This window comes from Charadrius vociferus, unplaced genomic scaffold (genome assembly GCF_000708025.1).
Source record: "Charadrius vociferus isolate BGI_N301 unplaced genomic scaffold, ASM70802v2 scaffold349, whole genome shotgun sequence".
In the NCBI taxonomy this organism is placed as follows: Eukaryota; Metazoa; Chordata; class Aves; order Charadriiformes; family Charadriidae; genus Charadrius; species Charadrius vociferus.
In genome coordinates, this window is record NW_009650068.1 from 252,484 (window position 1) to 264,372 (window position 11,889).

The following is an 11,889-nucleotide window of genomic DNA, read 5'->3' on the forward strand; positions in this document are numbered from 1 at the left end:
TCTCCCATCCAAATTTCCCTCTGTACATGAGAATGCACCATAATGCACTCCCTTGCATCAGGACATGCATTGCAATTAGCTAACTAAAAATTAGCACTATTCAGAGGAAAAAGGTCAGGGGACAGGACTCAGCATGGTACTACACCTGTACAAAGACTGTAGGCAGAAGCTCTGGTTTACCAGTCTCCAGCTGGCAGTTGGCAATACCTGAAAGTGCTTTTCGTTTCCATCCTTTTCTGACAATGTAACCCTCTAGAAAACAGAAACATTCCCCCCCCCCCCCCAATGATGTAAAACAGCATTGAGAGGAAAGCTTCTCCATTGGGCTTGCTGGAGCACTGATGAACCTCTGTACTGCTTTAATGTCCCTCCTCCTGCATCTGAAAAGAGGAGAATGCTGAAATTGATCAATTGATCATGAAATTGATAAAAAACAGTTGCAGTTGATTTCCACTCTCTTAAAACTTACCCAAGTTCTAGTGCAAGCAATAGTACAGAAACTGTCTGTGTAAAGATCTGGAGCAAGGGACAGCACTGACTCATATCCAGTTTTATCACAGCCCTTTTTTAAAAAGCAATATATTAAGAGCTAAATGCTTTTTGTATTTGAACGAAAAAAAAGTCAAAGTTTCCAGCTTGTGACACCAGCCAAGATAGTAAGTGGAATTTTCCACCCCTAAGTGAGCCAATCGGGATAACCATGCCCTGGAGAAATGTCACTGACTGCAGATGTACATTTCCGAATGTTACACCTCAACACAGAGAAGCAACACCCATATAGTATTAAGTATGTACTTCTGGACAGAATAAAACAATTTGTTTGAACAGCTTCCCAAAACAGAACGATGAGCAAAGCACAAGCCAAGGTTACAATCGTAGTTCATGCAAAACTGGTTCAGCTAATTTAAGCCACAATGCTGACTGCCGCTGTAATCAAGATTTCCTTCTTCCAGGGTGGTGTTGGAAATGTGAGCTGTGACAGCCAAACCCCTACTAGAAAAAGAAGATAAAAAAACCAGTCCATTTAAAACTTCACTAATGACAGATGAAATCAGCTGCCTTCAAGTGCACGGTTCTGTGAAGCAGTCAGTTTTTGGTTGCACAATAATCTCTCAGCCCCTGCGTCTGGGCAGATTTCCTTCTTGTCTGGCTGCTTTGCTAAAATAAGGAGGCTGCCCGGCCCCTGATAAGTGACTTCTCTCATGCACCACTATCCACAGGCTATTTATTGAAGATAAAAATGGTGGGAGGGTGAGAAAAGGTGAAATAATCTTATTCAGACCCTCTACAACTTAGGTAAGAGGGCAATCCTCAGTACAAGTGGTATTCTTTATCTATTTATACGAAGTTATCTGTCTGCTCAGGCACAGGCCTCAGTGGTAGAAAAGGATGTGGGGTACTCACAGAACCAGCATATGAATGACATTATTAAAGAGCCCTTGTTACAGGATGTTAGCCATGATCATTAAAAAGGCAATTCTTTGTAACACTAGCTACAATTAAGTCCTGCCTACCACTGATCACTGTGTACACAATACTTCAATCCCACCACTGCCAGTTTAACTAGCTCCCTGCCTCGATTCCCCACAGCTGCCTGCACCACCACTGCACCACACTGAAAGACACCACACAATCCTGTATGTTATTAACTGAAAGCTGAGGACTTTACAGTTATATGGCAAAGAATATGCAATAGTCTCATTGGGCAGTGAATTAATTAAAAAAAATCACCACAATACAAGTTTGTTACCTACAATAACCTCATAATTTTATTTCTTCTCTCTCCAATCCAACATTAACAGATTTGTTTTAAAAATCAACTTAAATTTTAAACATTTCAACTTTAAAAGCATTATTAGTAAGTTTTTCCAATCTACATTAGAGACACACACACAACACAAAACACTGCAGCAATAAGCGATAATGGAGTAATATTGCACAAATGCAGTATTCAAGTCACAAACAATTCCCAAAACATATAAAACTCATTGCAAAACAGTATTAATGGCACAGCTGACTTTTAGCATGTCTGCAAAGGATAGGAACAGAATTTTAAAAACAGCAAATGTCCTAGCAGGGTTTTTCTAGGAGTCACAGCTGCTTTCCCTCTAACTCCCAAAGAGGTGCCTATGTCTTTCTAGACATCTGCAATGACTAAAGGTACTACTCTGGACAAAGCCAGGAGACCCCTATACTTTGCAAGCATGTAGCTTGTCCATCTATCAACAAGGAATTACTTCTCTGTGCAGGCAACAGCTGCCATGTAACAGGTAGCCTGCCACCCACTCCAGTGGTCTCTCCTGTCTCAAATCAAGTCATAATCCCCAAATCACAGATGAACCTGCTGCTTCAGGTAGAAGCAGGGTTACATCCTCTATAATTGGTTTTCTCTGCAGATGCACAGATACAATCACTGGCTCAGCCTGCACTCTCTGCCCTGCTCCCAGGTATGGTACTGGTTGTAGCGCTTGTTGGTAACCTGTGTCCCGTAACACCAAGCCAGTTGCCTATTTAGAAAAATACTACCTGACTGCTACAAAAACCATGCATGAATGCGGCTCCTGCTGTAACTCATTCCGCTGCAGAAGACCATCTATCTTGCATGGTAGGGAGAATCTCTATATCACAACTCATAGGAAGCAAAAAAACATTGTAAGAGACTTGAATCTCCAGAGTCCTCCAGTAAAAAGTGGAGGACCTGGTGATAGCAACCAAAAATATGGGAATTAATATAACCAAATCTCTGCAGATTCAGAAACTGCACAGCAAGCTGTGATTGTTACTTCTCTCCTCCACAAGGCAAGTACTTCCAACATCTAGATCGTCCTGGAGAGCCGTGTTAATTGTTCTGTCAGCCTGGTAAACTGAGAGTCAGTCAGAATGACAGGAGAAGACGGTCCATAGTGTGGGTAGGTTTGTGTAAAGAGAGAAAGACTGCCTCGAGCACACAAGATGCTTCTGAAGCAAGAAAAAGAAAAGGACCAGGAGGAGAAGAGAACTGTAGGCCAACAAAAGTGGGTTTTTAGAACCTAAAAATTAAGAGGTTTGAGCTGTCTTAAGGAATGGCAGAAAAGTGGCTCTCGATGGCAGAAAGGAATCCAACAATGATGTACAGGAATACACACGCTCATGGAGGTACAAAGACAGCTACAGCATTTGCTGGAGAACTCTTGTTCTTTGAAGTTGTTGCTGCAAAAGCAGCAACAGAGTTCACCAACCCTGTGTCTGGAGATGGAGCCTCTCTTGGGGCAGGAGATTGCCCACCTCACCTGCCATACTTCCTTTCAGTTGGCTGGGAAGAAGAGCTCCTTGTAGGAGCAAGGCACCTCTGAAACCACTTCTCTGAATCATTTTTAGCATATATTGTTTGGGTTGTTTGTACTGTTTGCCCTTTTAATAGTCAATAAAGTCCCATATTGTCAATAATATACAATATAGAAAGAGCTTAATCTTTACTTGTGAGCTACAGAGCTCTTGTACCTAAAGTTCACGGCTGTCTAAAAATGGATTTACCAACCATGCATGGCGATACCACCTACAGGGAAGGAGCCCATGTTGGCTGACCAGCCAAGCCTAGCTCATACTGGCTGGCTGCTTGAAGCCACAGTGTTTATTATTAACAAACACCCACAAACTCTGCACAGCAAGCTGCAAAGTTTTCCCCTTGACCTGGATATCCAATACACATCTAACAGCACACAGCTATTTAAAACTCAAATAGGAACATAGAAGACAAAACCAGTACCTCATAGCAACGATCACCCTAGTAACCTATCAAACTAAATGCACAAAAAAGAAAAAGTATATTCAATCTCATCTTCAACTTTCAGTTGTTGCTGAGACAAGGAATACCTTGCAAAGCGCTCTGTGAAGTCTCAGTGCCTATGCCTGCTAAGCCTCAGCAAGCAATCTGTTCATCACTCGCCTTTACAGATGCTGCTCACAATACAACCCATTCTCATCGTCTGAGGCATTTATCGCTTGACTGATTCAAATCTTCAGTTAACACCTGCCATATCTCTCCCTGCCCCGGAGAACACCACACTGACATCTGGCAGTTGCACAGACAGCAGTTAAAAAGTTCATACCTGTCATCTCTAGCAAAGGCTTTGTTAGCCATGGCAACAGAGCTTTGAGCAAGGTGTCCTCAAATAAGAGGAGGATTTGGTTACATCACCGAAGTCCACGTTGTTACCTATGCTGGCACATCGTAATTTTTATCAGGAAAACAACAGGTGAGAATTCCCAAAAATGCTAACATCATGACAATTTCCAGACCAACTGGCATCAATGCAACCTGGCTGCTTGATCAGACTGGGCCGCAGCACACAAAAGAACAACCTTTTGTAAGTGCCAACACTTGATGCTTGGCAAAGTGCCACAGAAATGAAGGGTGATGAATGAGGGGGGAAAATGAGAAGAGATGAGATTCCCCAGTGGCACTGTTGCAGCTGACAACTTTCAGTGACCACCTGGAGACTGGCAGGTCTCTCAAACATGCTGGGAGAGCACTCCTGTGTCTACTAGGAAGCTTCACTCAAGCAATCTACAAAAGGCTCAATTAGCCAGCAGGTGACAAGCAGCAGCTGGGGACTATTTTTCCCAAACAGATGAGAGAGCTCTTGAAGTGGCCTTCCCAGAGTGTGATTACAGACTTGCAGGAAAGTATGCTAAGTCTTTCTGTAGTTCTGCAGCTGCTGCTGGTCATCTCAGGTTAACAGCATACTTCTCTCCCAGCAGTCAGTACTTGTTTCTTGAACTCACTAACGGCATTTAAAAAAAAACCAAACCAACCAAACGACAAACCAAAAACATTCTAAGAAAATTCCCCCTTAAAGCAGCTTCTCAATCTTGTCACCATCGCATTTCCATTTTCCTTGAGGGAAGCTGTGAGCAGGAGAGGAAGGAACAAGCATTGCAGCTGGTGCTATTGTTACAAAAACAGCAGCCAAATTAGCTTTGGCTTTGAAAGCTGTGGTCACCTAGCTTTGACCAGTCAGACATATCTGTACTCACCATTACATTCATCAAATTACCAGCATCGCAGCGCAGGGAGTTGTTTCAGCCGTGATGATCCCTGAAGATTCTGAGTTACGCAAAAAAAGAGGAAGCTCACAGGTGGGTGAAAGGAAATCACAGCAATTTTAGTTTGATCTCTGTGTACAGAAAGTAGCAATTTCTGGTTGCTGTATACTTTACCAAAAAATAGGAGGACAAGGCCACATTGCACGTGATCTGACAATAGCCCAAAGGAGACAACTCAGGCACAGTACTGAGTGAATACCTCACAAGGGCTCCCCAGGGAGGGGAGCGGAGAAAACACTTACTCATAGTAAGCAAACACTGTCTGGCTTTGGGGGACAATACTCCATTACCCGGGTAATGCAGAGCAGGTACCTAACAGAACCTTACGGTCAGGCATACTGCCCTCACTGAGGTATGGCCACGGCTTTTACTGGATCATGATGATATACAACAAATTGTTCCAGCACGTACAGCCCTGGAACCCAGTGAAGGATGCTTGGCAAGATGCTCTTTATCATTTATAGGCTCCAAGCTGATGGAGACCACACTTGGAAAGAACTGATCCCCTGGTTTCTGTTTCTCTGTCGCAGGAGACGAGGATGTTCAAAGGGACACCTTCTCCAAAGACAGGGAATACAATGCACTTGCATGTCTTAAAGCAAAGTCACAGAGCAGTAAGAATCCGTGCTTTTCACCACATCTTATTATCCACAGACACCATATACACCTGATTAAGATTTTTAAATGGCGTTTGCAAATCTAACTTCCTGTAAAACAAATGTGCCAGGAAACCACTGCCAATACTTCACCCTGCTCTTTCAGGCATACTAAACGCATCTCAGGTGATGTGGTAAATTTCTAGGCTTTATTTCCTTTTTTTGTTTGTTTCAGAAACTGTATTTGCTAACCCTGTTCAATCACCTCTATACAAAGAGCACTACATACACTCAGGTTGCTGATGAACATATTGCAACAAATCCTAATGGATGGGTCAAATGAGCAATGAAAGGTAGCTCCAAATTTGTGCTTTCAGGAATCCTCTTTTAGGATACAAATAAAACATTCACTGACACATTCAGAACAGAGATTCCCTAGTGTTTAACAATTACTATAATTCTCTTTTTACAAAATATACTGGCGTTGATTTTTTTAGACTTGTAAAGCAGTTTCAACATCAGAAAAATTACTAGTTTCCTTTTTGCTGAAAGAGATAGAAATGAAAACAGATGGCACAAAATCTTCCCCTGCCCAAGAGAAAAAGAGAAAGGACTACATTCTCAGCTTGTGGTTTGAAACACGTGAAACCACTTCAGGCTTAGGTAGTTCCTGCCCTTGTATGCCAGACGCTTGCTCTTGCTGACAGTAGTCTCTATGGCTGCGCTGTTCTCTAAAAACTCTTAGGGGAAAAAAGGAAACCAAAGGAGAGCTGAAGTAATGCTACATCAGTTCCCTGGTTTCATTTACGGCGTAACCTTGTGAACAGCTGCATCACTGCAGCTGGGAACAGCTGCATGGAGGTGAGACAGAAAGGGAAAATTCCTTAAACTGGTGTTGCTTGTGAAGTTTTGTCGCATCATGTAAAACTGTGTCAGCCTACCACCAAGCACTCCTTGGTTAACACACAGAGAACACACTGTTTGCTCCCAGCTCTTACGCAAATACATGGGCAGAAATAGTAAAATGGCTACCCAGAGCAGAGGCATGGAAAAAATAAAACTGGCCAAGCCAGCCTGTTTCAGTGATCTCAGAGTGGAAATAACAGGACTTCCCAGACCTATTGATTTTAATGACTAGGCTCGGACATTCCTCACTCAAGTGCTTCTGCTTACTTCGGAGCCATCTAAGACTAAGATAATTTTTTCCTCTCTTTGCTCAGCATGCCAAGCAAGGTCCTTTTACTGCAGCTTCTAGAGGAACAACAAAAATAATTAGCGGCTACAACACATAGCTCTGACCTTGGCCTGAAAAGAAAAACTTTGCTGCTAAAAACCATGTCCCATTTCTTGTTGCTTAGTCGGTAGTTTATCATGTAGTTGCAGACTGAAGACACCTGCACATTCTCGAGATGGTTTTCCTTAATTATTATTTTCTTTGCAAACATAAAATGCCTCCTGCATGCCTCAAAATAAGCCTTAAAATAAGTATAATATGTCATGACATCACTGATAGCTATTATGGCATTATTTTTCATGTTTTCCATTCTCAGCCAGATGAAAAGTCAAGCCAAACACAGAACTGTTCGAATCTAAGCTTTGCAGGTTAGCAACTGGCAACATCCACCAAGCTTGTCACTTCTGGCCATTATTTTATTTTGGAAAAACTATAGACAGAGTGATAGTAGGGCAAAGTTGAAAGTGCAGTCTACACAGGACACAGAGACAGGCTTACAATTTCAGCATCTCTGTGTATCACCAGAATCCCTCTCTTCTGACTGAGAAGCATTATTACCATACAGACAAAATCGTATGTAACTGACAGGCTGCTCCAAGGAATTAGATGTTTTATTTCAATCACCTCCATGGACAGAAAGACATTTCAGGCTCAAGATCAAGTTAGAAGACTGAGTAGCTCTCGAATCATTCCAAGCATCATTTGCTTTTGTCAATTTCCTTTTCCTGTATCAACGGTTTTGATTAGGAATTGTTTTCTTCCACTAACAGATTTTGCTTTCTTTTCATATTTGAACTTCTGAATTTAGCTCCCCAGTAAATTTGTCTGATATCATCCAACACATTCAGAAGTTGATCTTGGCTCCAGCAACCTAACTACCAGTATTTTCTAGCTTTCAGTGTTAGACATATTAATATTCTCTTGAATACTATTATTCAACTGTATACAAATAACCCAGAGAGGTTTCAGCACACTTCAGAGTTACTCAGAATTACAGACTGTCTTGTTGGCCATTCACATATCAAGTATGTAATTGTTTCTGTCAAGAGACACTTCGGAAATTAAACAGATACTCAGCAGAAAAGCTTTAACTACTGCCTTAGCATTTTTAACAAGTTAAAACGATGTTAAGTCCATTTTTATTGAGTTTATCCTTTTTTACTTTGCACCTGTTTGCAAATTTCTTCAGCTTTGAGAAGATAATTTTGATTTTCTTCTTTTCTATCGATGAAACTGATTTTTCCTGGTTCAGATTGAGCTGAAAGAATCAGCACTGGTTTTTGCCTAAAACACCCTGTATACTGAGGCTATGCTTACCGTGCCAGAACTATTGTCCTCTCAGTAACAGCAGCATTATTGTGGGAACAATCGCCTTCAGTCTGAACTGTGGTCAAAGTTAGCTTGGCCCAACCTGAAGGAGAGGAAAGAGAAGCGAAAAAGGCCATGGGCCACCTCTGCACCTCTCAGAGACCAGAAACAAGGAACAGTCCAAGAACAGTTTGAGAAGCCTGACAGACTGACACAAGCATGGGCTGGGCTGTGATGGCTCTCCTACACGTGAGCTCTCAACACTTCTTTTCTCTCTTCAGTCTGTATTGGTCACACTCTTGCAAATCTCTTCATCAGACACTTTGGACAGGTGATACAATCAGAGCCATTCCTACCACCCAACTGCTTAGATGGCGTGATATAGGTTCCGCTGTCAAACATGGGCTGCACTGAAAGCAGGACTTAGTCCAGTACAGTGTCTGTGGCATCCTCCAGACTTCAGTTGTAAAAATACAAAAGGCACATAAGGGCTCCACAAGGAACTCAGCTGAATCAGACTTGTTTCAATCTGTGAAGATGACCACTTAAGCTACCTTGGTGCCAATACAGATGCGAATTTGTATGGCTGTCTCTAATGGCACAGCTTCAAAAAGCTTCCAAGAACCCATCTATTGAGAAGACGCCAAGCTAAGTAACACAGTTTCCTAGAAAGTCTTACAATAGAACAAGGGAGCAGTAGCATGAACACAGAGCAAACGTGCTTCAAACAAATCAGCACAGGTACGGCACCATACTGAAGATTGCCACATGTGTCCATTTTGCCAAGCTGGCTAAAATTCAAGTTATTTCACTTCTCTGGTATAAGTGTATTGTGCACACTGATACACACCCACTGACACGCTTACTTAGTACACTGCTGCTATAGAACCAAGGTGGCCACAACGGGATCCTGCATGTATCCCCGTGAATATAAGAGATCCTGGCAAAACCGCAAATACAAAAACAAAAGGGAAAAGCAAAAGCTATATTAATCACCATCAAGTTAAACCAGTTGAAGTGGGTTAGATGTTGAAGTACTTCATAGCTTCCTGTTAAAATCAGAGCGTCAATTCAGACTGGATTTTGAAAACGGAGTCCTTACCAACATTAGTAATACTCATACATGAAAAACAGCTTTCAAACTGACTTACTGCCACATAAAATACACGGGTCAGAGAACTATGTTTTCTACTCCATTTTATTTTCAAAATATTTACAGACCATTCCCTAAGCATTAGAAAGCCAGGAACTCAATGCATAAAATGCATTATCTTTCAAAGCTATAATTATTCTGCAAGGTTAAAGAAATTCTCTAGCAAAAAAGAAGTAAAGGAATTTGTGTAGGTTTCCAGGCAAGAAACACATTTTTTATGTCCTAATTTCATTCTACGCTAGACACCAAAGCACCCAGAATTTGAAGAGAAAGCACTGGTAACATTTAGACGTTAGCAATAATTCAGTAATCATGAGACTGCTGCACAATCTCTTAATCTTGTCCAAGATTTCTGAGTTTCAGTCTTCATGTTACAATCTTTCTTAGAGAAAAGCAGCTATAACATTATCTTGTTTCCTTCCTATAATTTCCATAGCATATTGTTGTCATCTATTAGAATTATTTCATGCACATATACATACAGTCAATTTTTTTTTTTGCTTGCAAGCACTGCGAACAGCTCCTAACATTACAGTAAATGATGAAATGTTTCTTTCTTGTTCTCTCTCATATCATTTATTTCTTGGTTAAAGGGATCGAGGAAGAAAGCGAAAACAGAAATAGTCATGTTCCCTCTTCATAACCGTAACCATCCAGAGGCCCAGTACGCAATTTAGTGTGATATATGTCTGACCTACAAGACTTTACCTTTGTCCTCAGCCAGCATAATGGTTCTCCTTCTTAGTAAGACCACAGTCCCACCAGCCACATTAACACTAATGCAGGAATGTTTATAGATTTAGCAAAAAGAATTCTTTCCAAAGAATGATACTGTAAATGCTTACTTCTTAAGGAATGCTACTACAGATGGACCCGTGGATATAGTGGAAATACTGTCTGAGAAGAGATAAAGGAGAGCTGCAAAAATATTTAGCGCTCTGTGTTTTACTGGGTGGAGGAGATAATCTAGAACTAATCTATCCTGGTTAGTTCTACACACTGCAGCACAAACATTTGGTTTTCTTAGGGAGTTATTTGAGAAGATGACACTATCGTGATACCATATTAAAAGAAGTTCATTTGCCCAAAGTTCCTTGGATACCTGAGGTAACTTCTACTGATGTTATTTACAGTCAAGTTGGAAAGCAGAAAAATGTAAGAAGGTGAAGCTGAGCAAGCTTCATTTACATTATTTTAACTTCTGTTAAAGTTACTGCAGAAAATCACTAGCTTAAATTCTGATGAATTTGATATTGAATAGTATTGATAAAATATTACTTTATATAAAGTATGTGAAGTATCACATAAAATTACATAGATTTACATAAATTACATGAAAATATGTGAAGTATGTAAAGTATGCATACATACTTTACACGTGCACCAAAACTGAAATTTCAGCTTGTACTGGTTGTAAGAGTCACACGTCACAGCTGTACTGACACCACAGCAAGATGCAGAGCAGGGAGGAATAGGTATTTCTAGTCCATAAAAGGAACGGTTCTTTCTACAGTGGTGAACTGTGCCCCGCCACATTCAATTACGTCTCTTCCTACGGAGTCTCATTTCTGAAGGCAGCTGATGCCTATTAATGAACTGGAAGAAATTGGGTCCCTCTATATAGAAACTTTAGGATATGATATTATTCCACTGTAACCTAGAACAAAATGATTCCTAACTTCTAATGCCAATTTAGGACTCTGTGAATGCTAAGAAATTATACAGGTTAAAAAAAATGAGTAGAGAAACGCGGGAGGGGCAGGGGGGGAAGGCATTGGGGGCTATGAGAAATGAAGGCAGCAACTCCAGCATAAAATGTTGTTAAGGTACAATTTTTTGCATGATGAGACTGTATGCGAGCAGGTATCGCTACATGTTGTCTTCCATGCTCTTTCCTAGCCACCTGTCGTTATTCACGGCCATTACTGGAACTAAGCTGACAAATTATGTGCCACAGAAATGATTAAGAGCTTACCCGTCTGTTAAACCTCTCCGCATCTAGATAGAGCAAAATTTCCTGCACTGAGTCAAGTCAAGGCATCAGCTGAAGTCCTGGCAGTGCTCTGCTATCGGTACCTTTTGAATTTCTGCTTTTCTGCCATCCATCTCCCAGATCCCTCCCTGGGTCCCTGGGGGACCGCCTGGAGGTCTCTGACAGACAGGGCAGGGAGCCAGCTGGACTAGTGGTCACAGCCATGGTGCCCATCCTTACTAGCCCGCTGTCTGTCCCGGCACTTGGCCTTGCTTTCTCCCAAAAACTTACCCATGCTAAGGAATGAGGCGTTCCGCTGGAGCACGATGTGCCTTTGCATCACGGCGTCGCCATTACGATTAATTGTAAAGAGCTGCTAATACTAAAAATGACCATTAGCTATCATTACCCAGGTATCACCATGCAGTAGCTCCAGCAAGCGGCGTCACCCTGGGCTCAGATATGCCCCTCCGAAGAGAAGTGCGCACGGCTGCCTTCGGAACGCGCGAAGGCGGCTTCTGCCAGACCTCGACGCCCCCCC

The 11,889-nt window shown here is 41.7% G+C and overlaps 1 protein-coding gene across 1 annotated transcript in view; it reads right to left on the reverse strand.

Annotated features, from left to right (window-relative positions):
* The window catches only part of CMTM7 (CKLF-like MARVEL transmembrane domain containing 7), a 27,380-nt gene that overhangs the window by 14,255 nt on the left and 1,236 nt on the right, over positions 1–11,889 (reverse strand). The window contains exon 2 of the mRNA XM_009891978.1: positions 11,352–11,374. Coding sequence (XP_009890280.1) covers positions 11,352–11,374 — 23 coding nt within the window. The remainder of the gene's footprint in view (positions 1–11,351; positions 11,375–11,889) is intronic.